Source organism: Rhinoderma darwinii, chromosome 1 (genome assembly GCF_050947455.1).
Source record: "Rhinoderma darwinii isolate aRhiDar2 chromosome 1, aRhiDar2.hap1, whole genome shotgun sequence".
Taxonomy (NCBI): Eukaryota; Metazoa; Chordata; class Amphibia; order Anura; family Rhinodermatidae; genus Rhinoderma; species Rhinoderma darwinii.
In genome coordinates, this window is record NC_134687.1 from 602,658,747 (window position 1) to 602,685,516 (window position 26,770).

General features: G+C 42.7%; 1 protein-coding gene across 2 annotated transcripts in view; it reads left to right on the forward strand.

Annotated features, from left to right (window-relative positions):
• Positions 1-3,831: 3,831 nt before the first annotated feature.
• PSTPIP2 (proline-serine-threonine phosphatase interacting protein 2) overlaps positions 3,832-26,770 on the forward strand; it is a 137,370-nt gene continuing 114,431 nt past the window's right edge. The window contains exon 1 of one of the 2 annotated variants that reach the window (XM_075840714.1): positions 3,832-4,010. In XM_075840714.1, coding sequence (XP_075696829.1) covers positions 3,978-4,010 — 33 coding nt within the window. In that variant the 5' untranslated portion in view covers positions 3,832-3,977. The remainder of the gene's footprint in view (positions 4,011-26,770) is intronic. The other variant, XM_075840706.1, reaches the window with a different exon arrangement.

The following is a 26,770-nucleotide window of genomic DNA, read 5'->3' on the forward strand; positions in this document are numbered from 1 at the left end:
AACCGATCGTCTCAAACACATTATGAAGGGAAGAAATTCAACAAATTAACTCTTCACAAGGCAAACCTGTTACTTGAAAACCATTCCAGGTGACTACCTCATGAAGCTGAGTGAGACAATGCCAAGAGTGTGCAAAGCTGTCATCAAAGCAAAAGGGGGCAACTATGAAGATTCTAAAATAAATGATTTCTGGTTTGTTTACCACTTCATATACTCCTTCAAAGTTTTCATGCTTTTAATATAAATCTACAATGTAGAAAGTAAGGAATAACCATGGAATAAAAAGGTGTGTCCAAACTTGGCTGGTACTGTATACTTTATATTGAAATGCATTTGATTCTATCGTATGACCATATATCCAGCTGTGTATAGAAATATGAATGTTCCTGGGCCTCCCATGTTCTGGCGGTCCAGTTCATGTAAAACTCACTTAATTTAAAACCACTGACTTCCTCTCTTCTTGAAACTGCACAGCTCTGCTTTATCAAGAACTGACCACATCTGCAAACACAACTAAATGCTAAATATAACATGCACAAAGAAAAGCAGCAAGTTAACCGCTGATCTCATATAGTTTCTCTATATACAGCAAGTGACATCTTCAGATAAAAAGTGTGCACAAAAATGAAAGAAAAACTGGTCAAATATTAAAAATCATCCATCCTGTTGTGTTTGATTGTGTTCTTTAAACGGCTCAGGACAGATTTGTACTTACTGGAAGTAAACAATGAAGGTCCCCATTGAATGACAGCAAGCAGGGATCTTGAATTGATAGAGACAGAATATTAGAAAAGTTGTCAGCTGCACAAAGGCATTTGAAAACTAAGCTCCACCCATTGTTTTTTTTCTTTTGTATGGCTTTTGTAAATTGTGCATCATGTGACCTCATTAAAAATAAGGGATTTGTATGTTTTTATTGTGCAGTTTTCATCCCTGATCAATGGGGCCTTTTATTAATGTAATATTATGTAGTGACTGGAGTTCTCCTTTAGGCCTAGTTCACACAGAGTTTTTTTGCAGGCAGAAAAAAATCTGCCTCATAAATCCCTTCAGGAATTTTGAGGCAGAATTTGACCTACCCCTGCTTTTTTGCCGCGTTTTTCACCGGCGGCCATGAAGCTAATGCAAGCACCACAGGCAAAAAAAGCGCCGCAGTTTTTTTTACTGCCTCTTATTGATTTCTATGGGAGGTCAGAGGCAGAACCGCGGCAAGAAAGGACATGCCACTTTTTTTTCCCCAAGAGCGGCTAAAAGCCGCCTGAGGAAAAAAACGCCTCTGCCTCCCATTGAAATCAATTGAATTGAAATGGCGATTTCAGCCATTTTTTGGCGCTGATTCTGATGTGGTTTCTGTGTCAAAATCAGCGCCAACAAACTCAGTGTGAACTGGCTGGACTACATGGAAACTTTTTGTAGCGCAACTGATTGAGTTTAACTATATAGAGTACGGCAGCTGTCCGAAGGAACACATTGAATTGTTTGCAATCTTGTGGACTGCAACTGTCACCTAACATTCAGGGTAGGTTCACACGGCTTAGCAAAATACGTCTGAAAATACGGAGCTGTTTTCGCTCCTGAGTTTCAGACGTTTTTGTAGCAACTTGCGTTTTTCGCGGCGTATTTCACGGCCGTTATTGGAGCTGTTTTGCAATGGAGTCAATGAAAAATGGCTCCAAAAACGTCCGAAGAAATGACCTGCACTGCTTTTGACATGGCGTCTTTTTACGCGCCATATTTTGAAAACGACGCGTAAAATTACGCCTCGTGGGAACAGAACACCGTAAATCCCATTGCAAGCAATGGGCAGATGTTTGGAGGCGTAATGGTGCCGTTTTTTCAGGCGTAATTCGAGGCATAAACGTCCGAAATACGTCTGAAAACACTGCGTGTGAACATACCCTTAAAATCAACCAGTTGCGCTACAAAAAGTCTTCATGTAGTTCAGTGTTTAATGAATTCTTGATCCCACAGTCACAGCTTGAAGCCCCTAGACCACAATCCTATTGCTGTACCATAGCTGGAAGTCAGCAGCATATTTTGCCAGTTGAACAACTTAGGGCTTCATATTCACTCTGTTTTTTTTTTATTATCATATTAAAATGGTTTCCCGGTTGTATGTCTAAACAACTGTGGGCGCTTGGCTATTTTGCAGGCTCCCATTAATTTATATGGAAAGTGGCTCCGTAAAAATGGCCAGCTCTCTGGGAGGACTAGGGGCCCGTGGTTCTCTATAATGGTTATTAGTAGCCAACACCGCTTCCGATCCCAGATAAACGGGACAGAGACCACAGAGGGCGACACAAAAAAGTGAGACGACATATTTAGACACTCATACGCCCTTAACACCCCTGTGGTGGTCAGTGGAACATTCAATATTTAGTCCATGGTGGTCTATTCAAGGGAAACTTTCCCATTATAATTATTAAAGGGGTATTCCCATCTTACACACATCCACGGTGAAAATGGTGCATGCGGCATAATAAGGGTGAGTTCACACAGATTTTTCTGACGAGTTTTTTGACGCGAAAACCGCGCCGTAAAACGAGCCAAAAGACGGCTGAAAATGCCTCCCATTGATTTCAATGGGAGGCGTTTTTTTCCCGCGAGCGGTAAAACCGTCTTGCGGGAGAAGGAGGAGACATGCCCTATCTTCAGGCGTTTACACCTCTGACCTCTGAGGAAGAGAAAGCGTATTTCACTGCGTTTTATGAAAAAAGGCGGCAAACGGCGTGCAGGCAGAGCAAAATCTGCCTCAAAATTCCAAACTGAATTTTGAGGCAGATTTTCCTCCTGCAAAAAAACTCTGTGTGAACTCACCCTAAGTTGCAAAAACTCACTAGGCATCTTAGACACTTTTCTCTTGCTTATGCCACCCATGAATAGGGGCTATTAGCCTGTTTACAGAGTGGCCCCTCATGGTAACACAGCGCCCCCCCCCCTTTTTTTCCTCCTGTTTTCCTTCAGTTCCTTTTATGGTCATTAATTAAAGGTCATTTGGTTTAACCCTCTTTTTCCCCTATTTTCATTTGGTACTTACCTGTATAAGGTCAGGTTCAGGTCAGTGGTGCCCCACCCACTTGGTCTTGGCACGCACAGGTCCTGGAAAATTCCTATGTGGCGGGAAAATCTGGTGTTTTCATTGGTTCCCTTTGGTAAAAAGGCGGGAATTTTGAATATATATTCCCAGGTTTGGAGTGGTCTGCTGCCCGTCCGAGTTGGATGAAGAAGAGGAACATCATCGCCCCGCCCCCCTCCCTTTTATTGTCGCGGTATCTTGTTAGTGGGGGGTTAGTCGCCCACTTTATGGGTGGACAAGGTCATGAATTATTGGTATAATATTAATTGGTTTTTAATATTTATTAAAATATTTGGTATTTATTACAAGTTTAATATTTATTTATTCTATTTATTATGTAAATACCGCGGCCATTTTATTCCATCTGCATTGTCTCTTGGTCTTTATTTATTATTTAAGTTTTTAGTATGTGTGTTTGGAAGGTTGGGTGGCGCTTGTGTTACCATGGCTGGGCACATGTAAAGTCAATTTGGCTCTTCTTGAGATTCCTCTTAAGCACTCATCTTTTTCTAGACTTTTTACACCTAAAAGTATCTAAAATATTAAATAAATTTGGTCCACGCCGTGTGCTCCATTGTTGGCGTAATTTGCAATACATTCTGGTCTGGTGGTCCGAGCATTTGCGTTATTTCCCATGCTGCCATCTACGTTCTGACCAGCAGAGATCGCTGTGTAGCTGCCTGTATAATCAGTGGAAGTTTTACAGGACTCTGCATTACTTTGAACTAGTTGAGTTTTTTTGGCCCTAGCAGGGGCAGGGCATGTCAGAGAGGGAAGGACATTTGAGGAACTAATTATTACATTATTTTTGGCAGTCTAGTCCGCAGTTAACTTGGAATGAACAGACACTTCCCTCTCTTAGTGAAGTTTGCTTCTGTTTTCACACTTTGCCGGATTCACAATGAGAGGCGTCTTTTTTAAAGAAAACTTCTGGGTGAGTAACTTGGTAGTGCTATGTTCTAAGAATAAGCTCTGAGTTTCATACGTTGTGTGGGGAGCCTTCCTCTTGTGGGTATTCGCCATACTCTGACTACCTGTTTCTCTCCAGATGTTATGCGGCCGTTGGCCAGGCTCAGGCAACCTGCTGCTCACTAGCTTTTATCTGAGCACAAGCCCCAGCCTATTGTAGTCCCATATCTGCTGTAGAAAAGCAACTCATTTGATGCACCCAAACCCCCCTCCACCACTGCCTTATTGGTGGGCATCAAATACAACCCATTAAACATATGTTCTGTGACCTTGATCTATCGTGTGTGGTGCTATTTGAATACAGGAACGCATCTTTTTTTGGGGGTGGCAGGCCTTAGCCATGTCGTAGGACCCTGACCTAAACTACATAGTCAGAGGCATACAAAGGGATTTATACGTGACATTGAGTATATAGCACTCTCGAATGGTTTATCCCCGATGTACAATAAATTAATATCTGGAAATATTAATGGCAAATTTAAGTACATGCTACAATGGGAAAAAGACTTACAAAAAGAGTTTCCATTAGATGAATGGCTGACTGCTATAAAATATACCTGTCAAAATACTAAATGTATAAATCATCTTGTACCACTACGCTATTGCTTCCGGCAAAACGACGGGTCCGATGCACAACAGAGACAAACGTAATCCATGGGCACTGGATCCGTCACCATTGAAATCAACGTCAGTTTGTGTCTGTTCAGGGTCCCCGTTCTGACGGAAATCTCAGACGGACTGTCAGAACGGGACCCCAATGCAGATGTGAACCGAGCCTTAGTCTACCATGGCAGAATTCCTTGCAAGACTTAAAGAAGTCTTATGTGATTTTCCTAAAATCTTGTTCACCCCAAGCCCGATAATTGACTGGGAGATTGCATTTTCTAGAAAAATGATTAACCATAAACCTGTATGGTGCATATGCATCCCATAGAGCCAACTTATCCTCAACTTTCTTCCCCAATATGTACCCATATCTATAGAGCTCTTCACAAACAAGGTACTGGGAACTTGAACCATGTTATGTTATCCCTCTTCTCTCCTACGATAAATGTAAAAGTTTGTCCTGAGGGCTTGTTAAGATCACAGTGCTGAACCATTGTCATTTTTTGCTATGGGAACTTCTCTAAAAGTATTGGTATAGGTATATGAGATCATGACCCTGGGTCCAGTAACGACCCCTGCTGGACTATGTAATTATGTATATACTGTATTGACAACTGGAAAAATTATGAAACTGTATGTGTCTTAAAGCTCAGCTTCCTCTTTTTACAGCTCATGTAGCAGTCGTGCTGCAGGTCAAAACCTCACTAAACTGGAGATTCTTGTTTTATGAAATTTGGGCAAAGCTGAAGGAACTGTAGCCAGGTGTATTGTTCTCGTCTGGTTGACTGTCCGAAGGACTTTGTGTAAATAAGTATATATATCTATATATGCCTAAATATATACCTATATATATATATATATATATATATATATATATATATATTTTGTATTATTTAAAAAAAAAAACATGTCTATGGGCTATGTTTACAGAGTTCAGGTAGCACTCATTTTTATGGACTAGGATGACATTTGGTTGACAGTGACATTTGACGTTTAATTTTCCGCTATAAAAGGGGCATTTAATAAATAAAGCTCAGTCATTACGTAATTAAAAGCTCTGCAAAGTTCTCGTAAATGGTACATTTTCATTGTTCACATTTAGAGGTCAAAAACCTATTCTGAAAATGTGCTTCTCCCGGCACAGCTCCGTGCACCTGTGTGAGCAGGACATATGTTCAACCTCTAACTGTAAATGTTTCCATTCGCTCACAGCAAGCAGAGAACTTCAAAATTTAATTAATTGAAGAAAAATGTATTGGAAAGTTGAATAACTTAATTATTCAATGAATAAGCCTTTTTATGCAGATTTTAACTATTGTTTTAAGGCTATGATTTCCATTAGATTCCCTAATCATGTAATATTTTGTCCCACCACTACTCTGCCACCGCTCCTTGGGACTTTAAAGAGGCTCTGTCACCAGATTTTGCAACCCCTATCTGCTCATCAGAACGCCCAGCTAGTAAAAGTAGTAAACACGCCCCGATGTACGCACCTAATACACGCCCAGTTGTACTTTTACTTTTCAACACGCCCAGTTGTACTTTTGCAAGCCTCATTTGCATAAATACAAAAATGGCCATAACTTGGCCAAAAATGCTCGTTTTTTAAAAATAAAAACGTTACTGTAATCTACATTGCAGCGCCGATCTGCTGCAATAGCAGATAGGGGTTGCAAAATCTGGTGACAGAGCCTCTTTAACTTTGAAAGCTATCAATGCTTGATCAGTGGGAGTCCGAGAGTGCGACTTCAAGGACACAATGAAGGGGTCTGTGGAATGCTGCGTCCCGTTCATCGCTTACACCGATACTGCAGCTCTTCCCATTCAGCCTCATTTAAGCTCCTTAATTGTGCTTATCAGTGGGGGTCCTGGTGATCTGACCCACACTAAAGATAGGCAATGAATGTTAAAGTCCTGGAGATCTCCTTTAATGGGTTGTGCACTTTGGATAATCACTTTTTATTAATAGGACCCACTGACCCTTAGCTGATCACAGTATTTCCTGCTGCTGGGACCCCCAACGATCATTTGTAAACGGAGTGAACCCGGCAGCAAGTTTTCAATCTCCCTGCTACACCACCATAGGAAAAATGAATAACATGGTTCTCATTGAAATCAATGGGTTGTCCCAGAGGCGTAGCTAGGTTCTCCTGCACCCGGGGCAAAGATTCAGATTGCCCCCCCCCCCATTTATTTCCCGACATCTCCTTCCCCCTCGCCATGTTTTCTTTCCCTACCAATCAATGAGGTGTAATTTTTTTTCACAATTTTTTTAATGTAACTCGAGTATAAAAGCATTTCTACGTTTTACAAGCGATGTAGTTCTATAATGTAATTAACATAAAAATAAATTAAAAGAAAATAAATTAAAGAGGCCACACACAGCCCTCTGTAGATAGCGCCAAACAGCCCCCCTTGTAGATAGTGCCACACACAGCCTGCTGCCCCTTTGTAAATAGTGCCACACTCCCCCCCCTTGTAAATAGTGCCACATTCCCCCCCTTTTAAATAGTGCCACACTCCCCCCCCTTGTAAATAGCGCCACACTCCCCCCCTTGTACTTAGCGCCACACTGTGAACAGAGCGGTGAGCGGTAGCCTACCGCTACCACTCTCCGCTCTGCCTGGTGTGACTTACCGGAGAAACCGAGGAGGTCATTCGGCGCAGGCAGCGACGGAGTTCCTTCTGACTAGGGTTGGTGACAGCCAGGGCCGGCCTTCGCTTGGATGGCGCCCTGTGCGGGACTCTCTATTGCCGCCCCCTACACAAACCAAAAATTAACCACATATATGGACACGCTGAAACATATATACTGTACATACACAAAGATAGATATTTAGACATACAGGCAAATATACATACACACATCTGGAATACATACATAAAGGTAAATATATAGATGTACACACACACACACACACACACACACACACACACACACACACACACACACACACACACAGATAAATACACAGGAACATATACAAATACATAAAAGGCACAAATATACAAGCACAAAGACACATTCACAAACAGACTCATATATACCCACACAGGCACATATGTACACAGCACAGATAATGTAGTAGATGTTACCTGCAGTCTTATGTAACAACACAGATAACACACAGTGATAACTCTCTGAGTACAGATAATGAAGTAGATATTACCTGCAGTCCTATATAACACCACAGATAACACACAGTGATAACTCTTGAGTACATATAATGTAGTAGCTGTTACCTGCAGTCCTATGTAACACCACAAATAACACAGTGATAATTCTCTGAGTATAGATAATGTAGTTATGTCACCTGAAGTCCTATGTAACACCACAGATAACAGTGATAACTCTCTGATTATAGATAATGTAGTAGCTGTAACCTGCAGTCCTATGTAACGCCACAGATAACACAGTGACAACTCTCTGATTACAGATAATGTAGTAGCTGTTGCCTTCAGTCCTATGTAACATCACAGATAATACACAGTGATAACTCTCTGAGTACAGATAATGTAGTATATGTAAGAGACAAACACATGCAGAGACACAGGCAGGCAGGCAGACACACACACACACACACACACACACACACACACACACACACACAGTAACATATACACATACAAACACAGAGACACACACTGTATTCACACTACACACACATACACACACACACACACACACACACAGACACTCACCCACACACAGACACTCACCATGTCTCCTTGCTGACAGCATCACAGGTCAGGACGGGCTGTGGGCGGAGCTTCCTCTCTGCTTCTCGGCATGTGTAACAGCAGAGCTTGAATTCTGCAGCACGGGAGGGGACCTGTCCCCTGACCTCAGTCTCATCTGACCTCATGTCACTGATGTGAGGTCAGGTGACAAGTCAGGTGACTGGACTGGTCCACTCCCTGGCCGTCACAGACCCCAGTCAGAACGCCGTAATTTCCTGGCTCTTCCTAAAGCTGCTGCAGGTGTCCGACATACGGGGACAGGGCCTGCCCCCCCCTAGCTACGCCCCTGGGTTGACCACTACGCTCTTTGTAGCTGCCCTCCACTCCGGTTAATAGATGAGGGTCCTGGACTCAGGGTATGTCACTATTGACTTTGAGAATCTGAAAATGTTATTTATAAACCAGACAATCCCTTTACTGGTTGACATCCGGAGTTGCAGTGTGGCTTTCGCTGTATCACATACTATGCACCTTACACCAAAGCCACAATCACCGCAGCTCCTATGTGTGGCCGTATACTGATGTACAATATTTCTTCAATCTACAAACTACAGAAAGTGAAATAACAAGTGGAAACAGAACTACAGTAACACACATTTGGTTCTAGGACTAATAAGGGTAACCTATATTATGGGTGACTATAAAGCGAACAAAATCAGCAACAGTTCGAAATTTCAGCAGATTACCAGACATTGGATGTGGCGAATAGTTGGGGCTGATAATTATCTCAAATCTATTTTCAGCTTTAAAGAGGCTCTGTCACCACATTATAAGTGGCCTATCTTGTACATAATGTGATCGGCGCTGTAATGTAGATTACAGCAGTGTTTTTTATTTAGAAAAAAGATAATTTTTGACGGAGTTATGACCTATTTTAGCTTTATGCTAATGAGTTTCTTAATGACCAACTGGGCGAGTTTTACTATATGGCCAAGTGGGCGTTGTGGGGAGACGTGTATGATTGTGACCAATCAGCGTCATACACTTCTCCCCATTCATTTATTCTGCACATAATAATCTTACTAGATCACTATGTGCAGCTACATACACACACGTTAACGTTACTCAAGTGTCCTGACAATGAATAGACATTATCTCCAGCCAGGACGGGATGTGTATTCAGAATCCTGACACTTCGCTAACGTTTGTGGTTGATTTACAGCACAGCAGGCATAGTCTCGCGAGATTACGCTGTAAACTGTCATTTACAGCGAGACTACGCCTGCTGTGCTGTAAATCAACCACAAACGTTAGCGAAGTGTCAGGATTATGAATACACATCACGACCCGGCTGGAGGTAATGTATATTCATTGTCAGAACACTTGAGTAACGTGAGTTTGTGTGTATGTGACTGCACAAAGTGATCTAGTAATATCACTGTATGCTGTGTAAATGAATGGGGAGAAGTGTATGACGCTGATTGGTCACTGATTGGTCAGCATCATACACTTCTCTCCACAACGCCCACTTGGTCAAAAAGTAAAACACGCCCAGTTGGGCATTAAGAAAGTCATTAGCATAAAGCTAAAATAGGTCATAACTCTGTCAAAAATGAACACTTTTCTAAATAAAAAACACTGCTGTAATCTACATTTCAGCGCCGATCATTTTATGTACAAGATAGGGCACTTACAATGTGGTGACAGAGCCTCTTTAAAAGAACCTGTCATATCTCCTTACATGTCTGTTTTAGTAAATAATTCCATTCCCATAAAATCACAATTCTGGAGCATCTTTTCTTAGACTTGTATGGTTCCTCTAATGTTCCGTCTAGAAATGTATGAATAAATTGGCAATTGGGTGTTACCATTCCCCATGTCAAATGGGTGTGTCCCTACACAATCTGAGATTGTGAGCACTGATTGGACAGTGTGAGACTGTGTAGGGACACACGAGCGTGTTTGGTCCATGATATACGGTCCATATGTCGGCCGCATTTCCCGGACCGAACACACTGCAGGTAGCCAGGCTCCTAGCGTCGTAGTTATCTGTGACGCTATTTGTCACTGCCTCGCTGCGGGACAACTATCCCGTACTGTAATCCTGTTTTCAGTACGGGATAGTTGTCCTTCAGAGAAGCAGTGACACCTAGCGTCATAAATAACTATGATGCTAGGAGCCCGGCTCCCTGCGGTGTGTTCGGTCCGGGAAATGCGGCCGACATACAGACCGTATATCACGGACCAAACACGCTCGTGTGAGTCCGGCCTAAGACGTGAACCCATTGATTTCCGACCGCAGTAATGATCATTAGTAACTTATTTCTGAATTTGTTCTTAAAATAAATCAGTTATTCTACAAATTTGTGGCGTCACACAAGCCAAATTGTTGGGGAACAGCCCATCTGCCCAGACTGGAGCATGTATGTGCCATAGTCTGGCTATCAATATATATACTGTATATCTATAGTGTGCAACATGTAAAAAACTTTTGTATTGCTGCTTAGGTTAAATAAAACAAGGCAAAAAAAAATGATGTTGCCTTAATTCGTGGTGGGGGATAGCAAGTTTCAGATTGGGAAGATTCTCTGGAGTCCGTAGGCAGCACAACATAAGGACTTCCCCTATAAGTATGTACCAGAAATCGGGCCCCAGCGTATTTTTACAAAGCAATCGTCATAAGTCCTGCCAGGGAGGGACGCTTGTGCTGCCTACGGACTCCAGGAAATAAAAATTTTGGTGAGTAAATTTTCGTTTTCCTGATCGTCCTTGGCAGCACAACACATATGGGACTTGCCAAGCAATAGCTATATGGGCGGGATAGCAGACGCCATTTCAAGCACTCTTTTGCCAGATAGAGAACACTCTGATGCCAGTGAGTCGAGCCTGTAGTGCTTGACAAAGGTTGACGCGGATGTCCACGTAGCAGCTCTGCAGATTTGATCCAGGGGGATATGTCCGACTTCTGCCCAAGAGGTAGCTGTAGAGCGTGTGGAATGCGCCCTGATCTGCAGAGGAGATTAAAGGTCACTGAGATGATAGAATTTTTCAATAGTTGATATAATCCACCTGGCTAGGATGGCTTTACTTGCTTTTTGTCCCTTATTAGGACCGGCATGTTGAAGGAAAAGATTTTCTGCTTTCCTAAAAGCCTTTGTCCTCTTCTCACATCCAGTTTATGCCAATTCTCCTGATCTTCACCTTGGGGATGAGGGAAAAGAACTGGCAGTAATATCTCTTGATTTATATTCCTAAAGGAAGGAACTTTAGGCAAGAACCCAGGCATGATACGTAGTAGAAGACAATCTCCCAGGTCCCTCAAATATGGTTCTTTGAAGGAAAGGGCCTGCAGCTCACTCATGCGACTGGCCGACGTGATTGCCACCAGGAAAAAGGCCTTGAATGAGAGAAATCTGATGGATGACTCTTGCATGGGTTCAAATGGTGGCTTTGTTAGAGCCGACACCTCTATTGAAAGGTCCCAGGAAGGAGAGGGTACTTGAGAGTTGGGCTAAGGTGCCTTAAAGAAGGTCTTCACCAACTGCTGGTTGGTGAAACGATTTTGCAATTGGGCATTAATTGCCGTGAACTGCATCTTAAGGGTATTTAGCTTCAAACCTTTATTGAAGCCCTCCTGAAGAAATTGTAGTATCGTATTCAGAGAGACTACGTTTGCTGAATTTTTAGAGCACCAGGTGGTAAGCAGGGTCCAAACTCTGTTGTATACTTTGACCGTTGAAGGTCGTCTAGCTGATAGCAAGGTATTAATAACTTCTGATGAAAGTCCCATTTCTGTCAGGTTCTCCCGGTCACTCTCCAGGCCATGATATGTAGACTGCGAGGGTTCGGGTGATACACCCCTTTCTGGGACAGGAGGTCCGGTGATACTGGTAGTTTCAGACCACCTGCGCTTCGAGAGAGACAATGCTAGGGAGAACCAGGCCCTGCGGGGCCAAAATGGCAGGATTGCAATAGCTTCTGCTTTCTCATTCTGAACTTTTTTCAATACTCTGGGTATTAAGGGGAGGGGAGCAAAAGTGTAGATTAATTTTCCTCCCCAACTGACAGACCATCTAATACTACTGCATGGCGGGTGTGGTACAGAAGCTGAGGACTTTGTTGTTCTCTTCTGATGCCATCACATCTACGTCTGGCATTCCCCACGTGGCAGCTAACCTGCTGAGAGTTGAGACTCCACTCCTCTGGATGGAAGATATTGCGGCTGAGGAAGTCTGCAGTGTGGTTCAAGGAGCCCTTGATGTGAACTGCTGAAATTCCCAATGAATGTTGTTCTGCCCAACTCATAAGACGTCTGCACTCGGCCGACATTGAGGCACTCCTCGTGCCTCCCCGTTTGTTTACATAAAACACAGTTGCAAGGTTGTCTGACTGGATCAGGATTTGGGTATTTCTCAGATGTGATTGAAAGGACATTGCGACAATCTCACTGCTCTGAGTTCCTTCATGTTGGGGGATAGTGACACTTCCCTCTGACTCCATCTGTTCTGAACCCATAGGTGATCTACATGGGCACCCCAGCCCCAGGAGGAGGCATCCGTTGTGAGGACTTTCTGTGGTGGGGGAACCAGAGACTTGCCGGACTGGAGAGAATCCGGGATTAACCACCAGCTGAGGTCTTGAAGGGTGAAGTTGGAGACTTTGAAGAGGCTATCCAGATTTCTGACATTTTTGTCCCATTCTCTGAGGATGTCGAGCTGTAATGATCTGATATGGGCTTTGGCCCAGGGGACCGCATCTATGGATGAGGTCATTAGACCTAGGATTTTCATAGCTCCTCGAACCGATATATTCGGATGGCAAATAAGGCGTTCTATTGAAGCAATCCTCTCTGGAGACAATTTTACTGTCATCGACTGGGAATTCACCATGAACCCTAAAAATTTCAGATTTTGTGATAGTGAGAGCTGTGACTTTCTGAAGTTCACCAGGAACCCGTGAAAGTGAAGAAACTCCAATGTGGTTTGGAGATGTTCTTGTAGAAGCGACTCTGATGATGCTTTTATTAGCCAGTCGTCCAAGGAAGGGACCACACATATCCCTTTCAGCCTCAGTGCTGCTGTTAGGACCACCACGATTTTCGTGAACACACGGGGTGCCGAGAAAATCCCGAAGGGTAGGCAGGTTAATTGGAAGTGCTGTACTCCGCCTTGCGTCTGGACTGCCAATCGAAGGAACCTTTTGTGCGCGGCCAGAGTCGGGACATGCAAGTATGCATCTGTGAGGTCGATTGTTGCCAGCACGTCGTTCCTTTCCAGAAGGTTCATCACTGACCGAATAGTCTCCATCTTGAAGATTTTCCTCACCAGATATTGATTGAGGAAAGTCAGGTCTATTGCCAGCCTCCAACTGCCGTCTGATTTGGGCGCGGGGAACACTCTGGAGTAAACTCCTTGCCCTTTTTCTGAGACGGGAACATCTTCCAGGGCTGCTTTCTGAAGAAAGACCTGCAGAAGCTGATGGACTATCGGGTTGAGATACCTGTTGAGGAAAAAGTGGTCTGGGGGAGAGTTCTGATCAGGAAATAACTACTATAATAGTGCCCCTTATGTAGAAGAATATATATACTACTATAATAGTGCCCCTTATGTACAAGAATATATATACTACTATAATGGTGCCCCCTTTGTAAAAGAATATAACTACTATAATACTGCCACTATGTACAAGAATATAACTACTATAATACTGGCCCCTATGTACAATAATATAACTATTATAATACTGACTTCTATGTACAAGAATATAACTACTATAATAGTGCCCCAAATGTACAAGAATATATATACTACTATAATAGTGCCCCCTATGTACAAGAATATAACTTCTATAATACTGCCCCCTATGTACAAGAATATAACTACTATAATACTACCTACTATGTATAAGAATATAACTACAATAATACTGTGCCCTATGTACAATAATATAACTACTATCTTACTACCCCCTATGTACAAGAATATAACTACTATAATACTGCCCCCTGTGTTCAAGAATATAACTACTAAAATACTGCCACCTATGTACAAGAATATAATTACTATAATGCTGCTCCTATGTACAAGACTATAAGTACTATAATACTGCCCCCTGTGTTCAAGAATATAACTACTAAAATACTGCCACCTATGTACAAGAATATAATTACTATAATGCTGCTCCTATGTACAAGAATATAACTACTATAATACTGCCCCTATGTATAAGACTATAAATAATATCATACTGCTCCAATGTACAAAAATATAACTACTATAATACTGCCCATAATGGACAATAATATATAAATTACAATACTGCCCCCTCTGGACAAGAATATAACTACTAGTTCATTTACATTTCTATCTATGCCATCATCGGTGGCTTTGTTTATATGGGTCACTTTGTATTTATTGCCTCTTTTTGGCATGATAAGGATTCCTATCAAATATTCAAATCTGTATATGCTGCTGATAAAGTATTGTGCCCTGCTCCCTGCACACAGAGAAGTTTATTGTTTATGGAGAAGACTATGGATTAATATTAAACATTATATGGTTATACAGTTCTGCATTTTGTCATAACTTCTGCAAACATTCAATAATAATACTTTTAATTTATAAAAGTATATATGTATATATTAGGCCCCAATCACATCTTGTTTTGGCCCTACATTAAAGGGAACCTGTCAGCAGCTTTTCACGAATTGAACTTTAATTACCCCTCACAGGCCGCTGCCATAAAAAGTTCATTGCCGTTATCCCCTCTCCTAAACTTCTCCTCCGACTGTAAATAACGGTCTGCAAACATTCTGAGCCTTTTATCGTAATAATCCGGTGTCCCTTTGTGCGCACACAGCAGAATAGGACATCAATGCACAAGCGAGGGATTTTGTGTGCTGAGGGAAGGCAAGGAGCTGTCAATCAAAAGTAAGGAGGCGGGGAAAACTCGGAAAGACTTCAGGAATGAAGATATGACTCTTTTCAAACGAAGATTTTACTCTTTTCTGCTCATTAGCATACAGTGCAGGAACACTAAAAAACTGAATACTAAAGCTACAGAGCCGACTAAGAAGATAATTATAGATTATATAGAAATTATTTTTCACCCACTACCACCAGGTATTGCTGATTTAATAGGTGAAATCCTGGTGACAGGTTCCCTTTAAGGGTATGTTCACACGTACACGTCCAATACGCCTGAAATTACGGAGCTGTTTTCAGGAGAAAACAGCTCCGGAATTTCAGACGTAAAGGCAAGTGCAGGCGTTTTTCGCAGCGTCCATTACGGACGTAATTGGAGCTGTTTTTCTATGGAGTCAATGGAAAACGGCTCCAATTACGTCCCAAGAAGTGACAGGCACTTCTTTGACGCGGCCGTGTTTTTTACGCGCCGTCTTTTGACAGCGGCACGTAAAAAAAATGACCGTCGGCACAGAACATCGTAAAGCCCATTCAAATGAATGGGTATATGTTTGCCGGCGCATTGGAGCCGTATTTTCGGACGTAATTCGAGGTTAAAACGCCCGAATTACGTCCGTAAATAGGGTGTGTGAACCCAGCCTTAGTGTGTACGCCAGCAAAGCTCCCAACATACACACAAAACATATCCATAGGGCTCATTAGCAGGCTGGTTTATGTAGTTATACCTTTTTTCGGTATCCTGTAAAAAAACTTATACTGCACTGTAAAGGTTTTTTTTAACATAAAAGCTAATGGGTGACTGATACCACTGTATGGCATGCGTCCAGGGCCGCCATCAGGGCAGTACTAGTAGAACTCCCGTGAGGGGCCCGGCCACATGACCACATGCCCCCCCCAGACTGTCGGCCCCCCCTCGCAACCCTCGCGGGCCCCCCTCGCATAAAAATCGTGGCAAAACCGCGTGATTTGTGTCGCAATTACGAAAACGTCATTAAAAAAAAGGATACAAAACATGAAAAAATAGTGCTGTTGGGCTATATTTTCACAGTGCGGTCAAATCATGTTTTTACCGCGATTTTGCAAAAATTGTGGCAAAAAAATGGGATTTGAACGCACTGTAACTAGACTAAGGCCTTATACAGACAGCCATGTTTGGTCCGTGATATATGGAGTGTGTATCGGCCGTATTTCCCAGGCTGACCACAATTCATGGAGCCGGACTCCTAGCATCACAGTTATCAATGCTGCTAGGAGTCCCTGCCTCTCTGCGGGAATACTGCCCCATACTGTAATGATGTTTTCAGTGCGGGACCGGGGACAGTATTCCCACGGGAAGGGAGGGACTTCTATGATTATAGATAACTGTGATGCTAAAAACCCGGCTCCCTGAACTGTGGTCTGGCTGGGAAATATGGTCGATACACGGTCCGTATATCACAGACTGAACATGGATGTCTGAACAAGGCCACTTGTCTCCTATTTTTGGTGCGGATTGCGCACTGAAAATTCACTACAAATTACAATATAAGGCCTTATTCACACAACACGGAAAAACGGTCGCGTGACAATGATGTTCTATGGGTGTATTCCCACGGCCGTTTTTTTAACGGCCCGTGAATAATGGGCGTCAAAAAATAAGACATATCCTATTTTTGCCTGTTTTCACGGCCTGACGGCCCCCATAGGGGTCAATGGATACGTTTTTAACGACTGTCAATACTTGTAACAACCGTTAAAAATTGATCTGTGACATGGGGATTGGCAAGGGAAATACTAGTTCCCTTGCTGGCTATCGGCGGCTCAATGACACTCACCGATGCAGCGCCGACCTCTTCACACATGGTCTCTCATCTTCACGGGTTCTGCGAATGCGTCCGATGACGATGAAGACGAGCTGCACACACCTCCCTGTATATGATGCCACACAGCCTCCCTGTATATGATGCCACACACCTCCCTGTATATGATGCCACACACTTCCATGTATATGATGCCACACACCTCCCTGTAGATGATGCCACACACCTCCCTGTAGATGATACCACACACCTCCCTGTATATGATGCCACACATCTCCCTGTATATGATGCCGCACAGCCTCCCTGTAAATGATGCCTCTCAGCCTCCCTGTATATGATGCCACACACCTCTGTGTATATGATGCCACACAGCTTCCCTGTATATGCCACACAGCCTCCCTGTATATAATGCCACACACCTCCCTGTATATGATGCCACACAGCCTCCCTGTATATGCCACACAGACCCCCTGTATGTGATGCCACACAGCCTCACTGTAGATGCCACACAGCCTCACTGTAGATACCACACAGCCCCCCTGTAGATGCCATACAGCCTCCTGTAGATGCCACACAGCCCCCCTGTAGATGCCACACAGCTTCCCTGTAGATGCCACACAGCCCTCCTGTATATGATGCCACACAGCCCCGATGTATATGATGCCACACAGCCCGACATGAATGCCCTAAATACTCACCGATGCAGCGCTGTCTTCTTCAGGTAAGGCCTCTCGTCTTCACGGGATCTGCGGCGACGCGATGACACATACTCACCGATGCAGCGCCGACTTCTCATGGTCTGGTCGCTAGTCTCACGGGATCTGCGAACCCGATTACGTCATCGCACCACCTCCGCATAACCTGCGAGACTAGGGACCAAACCAGGAGAAGTTGGCGCTGCATCGGTGAATCGGTGAGTATGTGTCGTAGTAGTTCCCTTGCAAATCCCCATATCACAGATCCGTTTTTTTTTTTAAAACATATTTTTTATTAACAAAATTCAAAATACACATTAGCATAGCGAACCATAAGGTCCGACATGAATCTCACAAAGTAGGAATGTACAATATGTATCAAGAACCATCATTAGCCAAACAAGGTTCCACATCAATACACATCAGCAAATATATAAAAATAAGCACATATACATTCCAATGATACAGAAATGTGTATACAAAAAAGAGTAATGCAGTGCTGAGTTATAATGTAAAAAGAAAAAGACACAGAAAAAAACAAAAAAACACAACAGAAACATAAGCTCACCAATTGTAAATGAGATAAGAGAAAGACAAATAATACATGCAGAGATGGTCAAGTATGAAGAGCATCCATATAATACTTAGAAGTCTGCCATTTGGCCCAAGATAAGTTTTGAGAGAATCGATACCCTTGTACATTAGATACCGTTCTTTCCATAATGAAATTTTTATTAACATACCGGATTACTTCAGATATAGTAGGAGTGGCAGGCTGCTTCCAATACCTAGCTATTTGAATTTTTGCAGAGGTTAGAACATGAAATATGATCGTTCTATCATGAGAATGAAAATCAGCAACACCGACATTAAGTAAAGCCAATTCTGGACTACATATGAACGAATACTGTAAAACAGCAGTCAGGAGTTTGTCTATTTTATTCCAAAACAATCTAATGAGAGAGCACCCCCAAAAAACAAGGTGAAGAGTTCCCACGGAAACACAACATCTCCAGCAAATATTGGACGAGTTTGGATAAATCAAAGATAAACGATAAGGCGTAAAATACCATCTATATAACAATTTCCTCGTACCTTTCAAGTGTTGAGTGGATTTGGATAACTCAGATGCCAAAAGAAAAGTTGATTCCCAATCCACAGAGCCTGGAGTGAGATGTAAATAATTTTCCCAGTGCGAGAGACACGAGAGAGTTTTAGTCTGCAAAATCTCTGAAATAGCGAAATACGCCTTAGAGACACCTTTCGTAGTCTTACTATAGTGATGAAAATATAATTCATAAGGCGTTTTAGGGGGGTTATCACCAATATCAATAGTGAGCATCAATAGTGAGCACAGATCCGTTTTTAACGGTTGTTACATGCATTGTCAGTCGTTAAATACGGATCTATTGACTTCTATGGGGGCCGTCAGGCCATTAAAACGGCCAAAAATAGGACGTGTCCTATTTTTTTATGGCCATTATTCACGGTCCGTTAAAAAAACGGCCGTGTGAATACACCCATAGAATATCATTGTTCTGAAAATAAGTATAGATCAAGGTAGTTCTGCCTTACTTTCTTCTGTCTATACTGTTCTGAAAATGGCCTTGTGACGGCTGTTGTGTGAATAAGGCCTAAGACGAACGTGTGTGAAATCAGCAGTGAATAACGGACGTTTTTCACAGCCGATTTGCACCCGTGCGGGGCCCGTTTTCACAGAACCCTCATACACTTGAGTCTATTAAGGGATCCGTGAAAATGCACAAAAATAGGATATGTCCTATTTTTTTACAGGCCCTTCACACTGTCCGTTAACCCCTAGGCACACCACGACGCAACTGTATGTCCGGGTGGCCAGTGTCTTAGCGCACCAGGACGTAGAGTTACTGCACGGTTCCTAGTGCACACTGTCGGCGACAGTGTGCACCGGGAAGCCAGCTTTCCCCGACAGCTGACACTCCACTGTTGCCGATCAGCGGCTCATTTCCGCTGATTTAGACAATTAACCCCTTAAATGCGGCGATTGATTGCATTTTAGGAGTTTCTGAAATCATGAGGTTTGCAGATGGCTAGCATGGCGACCGGAGGCCAATTAATGACCTCCGTGTCTACCATGTACGGAAGCCTATCAGGACCATCCTCCTGATAGACTTCCTGTCAGAGTGACAGGAAGTCACTGTGTCGTTCCCGATGCACACTGTTGGTGACAGTGGGCATTGGGAACCGGGAGGTCAGCTGTCCCCGACAGCTGACAATCCACTGTTGCCGATCAGCGGCTCATTGCCGCTGATTTTGGCAATTAACCCGTTCAATGCGGCGCGCGATTGCGATCGCCGCATTTAGGGGGTTTGTAGCACATCAGCAGCCCCCATGCAATAGTGGGGGTTTGCTGATGCCTGTGATGGCATCCGGAGGCCAGACAACGGCCTCCAGGTCTGCCATGTATGGAAGCCTGCGAGGACCAGCCTCAGGCTGGTCCTCGTAGACTTACTGTCAGAGTGACTGTGACATCACACTGACAGTTGGAATACATTACACTATCTAGGTAGTGTATTGTATTCTACGAGCGATCAGAGCTGCAGGTAAAAAAGTGTAAAAAGTCAAAAAATAGTTAATAAAAATGTTTTACAAAAGTGTAAAAATCAAAGATTTTTTTTTCTTTAATAAGTCTCTTATTATAGGGAAAAAATTCAAACGTTAAAAAACAGTACACATATTTGGTATCACCGCGTTTGTAACGACCCAAACTATAATGTTATTTTTCCCGCATGGTGAACTCCGTAAAAAAACCATCTAAAAACAATGCCAGAATCACCACCCCTCCCAAAATCTAGACTCAAAAGTCCCATGTAACCCAAAATAGTACAAATTAAAACTACAACCCGTCCTGCAAAAAACAAGCCCTCCCACAGCTTTTTTGCCTGAAAAATAAAAAAGTTATGGCTCTCGGAATATGGTGACACAGAAAATACATTATTTTATAAACAAGTGATTTTATTGCGCAACGCTGCAAAACATAAAACAACTATATACATATGGTATCAACGTAATCGTACCGATCCGCAGAATAAAGTAAAAGTAATTTTTAGCGCATAATGAACGCCGTAAGAAATAAAGAATAAAATGTAATAAAAAGTGATAAAAGTGTACCAAAAAAATTTACCAATAAAAACGACAGCTCGTCACGTAAAAAATAAGCCCTCACACCGCTCCATTGACCAAAAAATAAAAAAGTTATGGCTCAGAATTAGTTGATACAAAACAATTAATTTTTTTTAACTAATAGTTTTTTCTTTGTAAAAGTAGTAAAATATTAAAAAAAACTATATACATTTGGTATCACCGTAATCGTATTGACCTGCAGAATAAAGTTAAGTTGTCGTTATTACCGCACGGTGAAAGCGGTAAAAACGAAACCCAATAAACAATGGAGGAATCACAGTTTTTTCCAATTTCACCCCGCAAAGAATTTTATTTTCGGTTTCCCAGTACATTATATGGTACTTTAAATGGTGTCAATAGAAACTACAACTTTTCCCGCAAAAAATAAGCCCTCACACCGCTCTATTGATGGAAAAATAAAAACGTTATGCCGTTTGGAAGGCGGGGAGTGAAAAACTAAAATGGAAAAGCAAAAATGGATCGGTCCTGCAAAGGTTAATTAATTTCTGTTAAAAAAAAAACAATTATTACCACATGTTGGGTATTGTCGTACTCGGGAGAGATTGCGTTACAAATTAAGAGCGGCTTTTTCTCCTTTATCCCTTGTGAAAATGAAAAAATTCAACATTTTAGTGGACAAAAATGTTGATATTCATTTTCACGGCCTTATTCACACGAACGTGTTATACGTCCGTGATACGCGCGTGATTTTCACGCGCGTCGCACGGACCTATGTTAGTGAATGGGGCTGTTCAGACTGTCAGTGATTTTCACGCAGCGTATGTGCGCTGCGTAAAACTCACGACATGTCCTATACTTGCCCGTATTTCGCGCAGCACGCACCCATTGAAGTCAATGGGTGCGTGCAAATCGCGCACGGTACACGGAAGCACTTCCGGGTGACGCGCTTGATTCACGCTACAGCTGGTAAAGAAGAGAAGGGAATCATAAAATCCCCTCCTTCTTACTGTGTCGTCACATAAAAAGGGAGTGTCATAATGATGCTGGCTGCGCGAAAGTCACGCAGCCACGCACCATATACACATGTCACACAAAATTTTTGCTGGTGCGAAACGCAGCATTTTTTGCCCACGCAAAACGGACACGTTCGTGTGAATAAGGCCTAATTCTACTAAATTCTGCAAAAAACCTGTGTGGTATAACTGCTCACTATACCCCTAGAAAAATTCCTTGAGGGGTGTAGTTTCACAAACGGAGTCACTTTTGGGGGATTTCCACTGTTTTTGTCCTTCAAGGGCATTGCAAACGCGACATGGCACCGAAAACCAATCCAGCAAAATCTGCAAAATCCAAATGGCGCTCCTTCCCTTCTGAGCCCTGCTGTGGGTCCAAACAGCAGTTTATTACCACATATGAGGTAATTCCGTAATCGGGAGAACATGCTTTACAAATGTTGGGTTGCATTTTCTTATTTATTCATTGGAAATATGAAAATTGTCTATGTTTTTTTATTTTCACAGACGAACTCCAATAAATATAGCAAAATACCTGTGGAGTCAAAATGCTAACTATACCCCTAGATAAATTCCTTGAGGGGTGTAGTTTCCAAAATGGGGTCACTTTTGGGGGGTTTCTACTGTTTTGGCACCACAAGACCTCTTCAAACCTGACATGGTACCTAAAATGTAATCTAAAAAAAAGGAGACCCCAAAATCCTGTAGGTGCCCTTTTGCTGTTGAGGCCGGAGTTTTGGTCCATTAGGACACTAGGGCCACATGTGGGATATTTCTAAAAACTGCAGAACCTGGGCAATAAATATTGATTGCGTTTCTCTGGTAAAACCTTCTGTGTTACAGAAAAAAATGTATTACAAATAAATTTCCCCTCTACTTTGCTTTATTTCCTGCGAAACGCCTAAAGGGTTAAGAAACTTTCTGAATGCTGTTTTGAATACTTTGAGGGGTGCAGTTTTTAAAATGGGGTGATTTATGGGGACTTTCTTATATATAAGGCCCTAAAAGCCACTTCAGAACTGAACTGGTACCTGTAAAAATAGCCTCTTGAAATTTTCTTGAAAATGTGAGAAATTGCTGCTAAAGTTCTAAGCCTTGTAACGTCCTAGAAAAATAAAAGGACGTTCAAAAAACTATGCAAACATAAAGTAGGCATAGGGGAAATGGTAACTAGTGACTATTTTATGTGGTATTACTATCTGTTTTACAAGCAGATACATTTAAATTTAGAAAAAATGATAAAATTGTTACAAATTTTCTCTAAATTTTGGTGTTTTTCACTAATAAATATTGAATTTATCGACCAAATTTTTCCACTATCATAAAGTACAATGTGTCACGAGAAAACAATCTCAGAATCGCTTGGATAGGTAAAAGCATTCCCAAGTTATTACCACATAAAGTGATACATGTCAGATTTGAAAAAATCGGCTGTGCCACAAAGCCAAAACAGGCTATGTCCTGAAGGGGTTAAAGCAATGACCATGTGAATAACCCCATAGAAATACATGCAGCCAGTGGCGGATTAAGTAGACCATAGGTCCTGGGTTCCACAAACATGAGACCCCCTTCCCACCGCCGCTTTGCCGTGTCTATAGTGAACACCACCTTTTTGTGTGAGCATTGACAAATGGTTGTTACGATTCCCCTTGTCAAAGGGCTGTGTCCCTACATACTGACAGTCTCCCACCATCGCTGACAATATCACACTATGCAGGGACATATCCTCTTGACAACGGGAATGGTAACAGGCATTTGTCTATTAGTCCTGGGTACACAGAGATGTGTAGAATACAAGGATTACCTGCAACAGACATGTCAGGAGAGGTGACAGATCCCGTATAGATCCAGTGACTCACAAGTGACGTCTTCTCTGATGGGAGCCGTTTTCTTTTCTTCTCTATCTGACGCAGACCGTTATGGCGACTTCTCCTGAGGAGACATCTTTGCCCATCACCTCTGCAGCCATTTCCAGCCTCTATAGAAACACACAAATTTAGACACCAAGGCCCAGGCCCATACATTAAAGGGGTTGTCTGGGCACAGACCGTTTTTTATACTGATGACCTATCGATGTGCCCGGACAACCCCTTTTACTCAGACTAATAAATTTGGACCCCAGACTAGATCATAGAATACATACAGACCCAGACCTTCTAAACTATTGCAGTCCCCAGACCAGACCCCCTAAACAAATACAGACCCCAGAACAAGCACCCTAAATAAATACAGACCAGACCCCTAAATACAGACCCCAGACCTGACCCCCTACACTAATAATGACTCCAGACCTGACTCCCTTAATACAGACCCCTAAACTAATACAGACCCCTAAATACAGACCCCATAAACTAATACAGACCCGTAAATACAGACCCCAGACCAAACCCCTAAATACAGACCCCTTAAATACAGACACCAGACCTCAAAATAATACAGACCCCCTAAATCCAGACCCCAGACCTGACCCCTACACTAATAATGACCAAAAGACCTGACTCCCTTAAGTAATACCTCCTATTCTAATACAGACCCCAGACCAGACCCCTAAATACAGACCCCTAAATAAAGACCCCTAAACTAATACAGACCCTAAAACAGGCCCCCTAAATAGACCCTATAAACTAATACAGACCCGAAACCAGACCCCCTAAATACAGACCCCTAAATAAAGACCCCTAAACTAATACAGACCCTAGATCAGGCCCCCTAAATAGACCCTATAAACGAATACAGACCCCAGACCAGACCCCCTAAATACAGACCCCAGACCTCAAACTAATACAGACCCCCTAAATACCGACCCCAGACCCCTTAAACTAACACAGACCCCTAAATATACAGACCCTAAACACCTTCAACTGATACAGACCCCAGACCAGACCCCCTAAATACAGACCCCCTAAATAGAGTCCCCCTAAATACAGACCCCCTTAAACAAATCAATCCCCTTGTACTTACATAGCAGCTCTCCTCAGTCTTCTCTGAGCAATTTTGCTGCTGCTGCTCAAGGTCCTGCGGTCATGTGACCAGCAGGTCTCTAAGCAGTAGTGAGAACTTCAGAGATAAGGTCATGTGACCAGCAGGTCTCTAAGCAGTAGTGAGAACTTCAGAGATAAGGTCATGTGACCAGTAGGTCTCTAAGCAGTAGTGAGAACTTCAGAGATAAGGTCATGTGACCAACAGGTCTCTAAGCAGTAGTAAGAACTTCAGAGACAAGGCCATGTGACCAGCAGGTCTCTAAAGAGGCTCTGTCACCAGATTTTCAAACCCCTATCTCGAATTGCAGCAGATCGGCGCTGCAATGTAGATAACAGTAACGTTTTGTTTTTTCAAAATCGAGCATTTTTGGCCAAGTTATGAGCATTTTTATATTTATGCAAATGAGCCTTTCTTAAGTACAACTGGGCGTGTTTAAAGTTAAGTACAACTGGGCGTGTATTGTGTGTGTACATCTGGGCGTTTTTACTTGTTTTACTAGCTGGGCGTTGTGAATGGAAGTGTATGATGCTGACGAATCAGCATCATCCACTTCTCTTCGTTAACACCCAGCTTCTGGCAGTGCACAGACACACAGCGTGTTCTCGAGAGATCACGCTGTGACGTCACTTCCTGCCCCAGGTCCTGCATCGTGTCGGACGAGCGAGGACACATCGGCACCAGGCGACAGAGGCTACATCGACTTACCTGCAAACGCCGATGCTGCTGCAGAATCAACTGTAGCCTCTGGTCATGTGACCAGCAGGTCTCTAAGCAGTAGTAAGAACTTCAGAGATAAGGTCATGTGACCAGCAGGTCTCTAAGCAGTAATAAGAACTTCAGAGATAAGGTCATGTGACCTTATGTCTAAAGGTCCTTTTGCAGGACATACACAATGCAGTGTCGCCATGGTTTTTGCAGCGATTCGCAGCAAAAACACAACAAAACTACAATGTACTTTGGGCGGCGATGGGCCCCTGATAATCCGCCATTGCATGCAGCCGTGTGACGGCCATTAAAAAAAACGTCCTTCACATGGACGATTAACACGTTAGGGTATGTTCACACGTAGTCAACCAAAACGTCTGAAAATCCAGAGCTGTTTTCAAGGGAAAACAGACCCTGCTTTTCAGACGTTTTTTACCAACTCGCATTTTTACCAACTCATTTTTTTACCAACTCGTTTTTGGAGCTGTTTTCATTGGAGTCTATGAGAAAACAGCTCCAAAAACGTCTGAAAGAAGTGTCCTGCACTTCTTTTGACGAGACTGTATTTTTACGAGTCGTCGTTTGACAGCTGTCAAACGACGACGCGTAAATAACAGGTCGTCTGCACAGTACGTCGGCAAACCCATTCAAATGAATGGGCAGATGTTTGCCGACGTATTGTAGCCATATTTTCAGACGTAAAACGAGGCATAATACGCCTCGTATACGTCTGAAATTTGGCCGTGTGAACATACCCTTAGTCTGAATAAGCCCTAACTCATGTGAATGGAGTTTGTCAACCCCATGCACATGGAGCAGAAAAAAAATCGGAATGGAATTTAGGACGTGCTGCTGATTTTTAAATCACAAACAGAAAAAATGGGACATAAATATCAAAACCACAAAAAAGGCCATACTCACTAGGTAGGTGGGTGGGCAGAGCAGCCCGCTTTAGCTAACACTAGCGGCGTTACAAATAGGCTGTTATTCGGCAAGATACGCCATGCCTGACGACCAGCACATTATCCCTCCACGTATTACACATAGTACTGACACCCCATGTACTATTCACAGCACTGACCCCTATTCATCACATTTATTTATTTATTTATTTTTATTACATTATTACACGGTTCTGACACTTTCATACATACATATTTATTTTTTACCATCCATTCACACCCTAGCACTACACTGA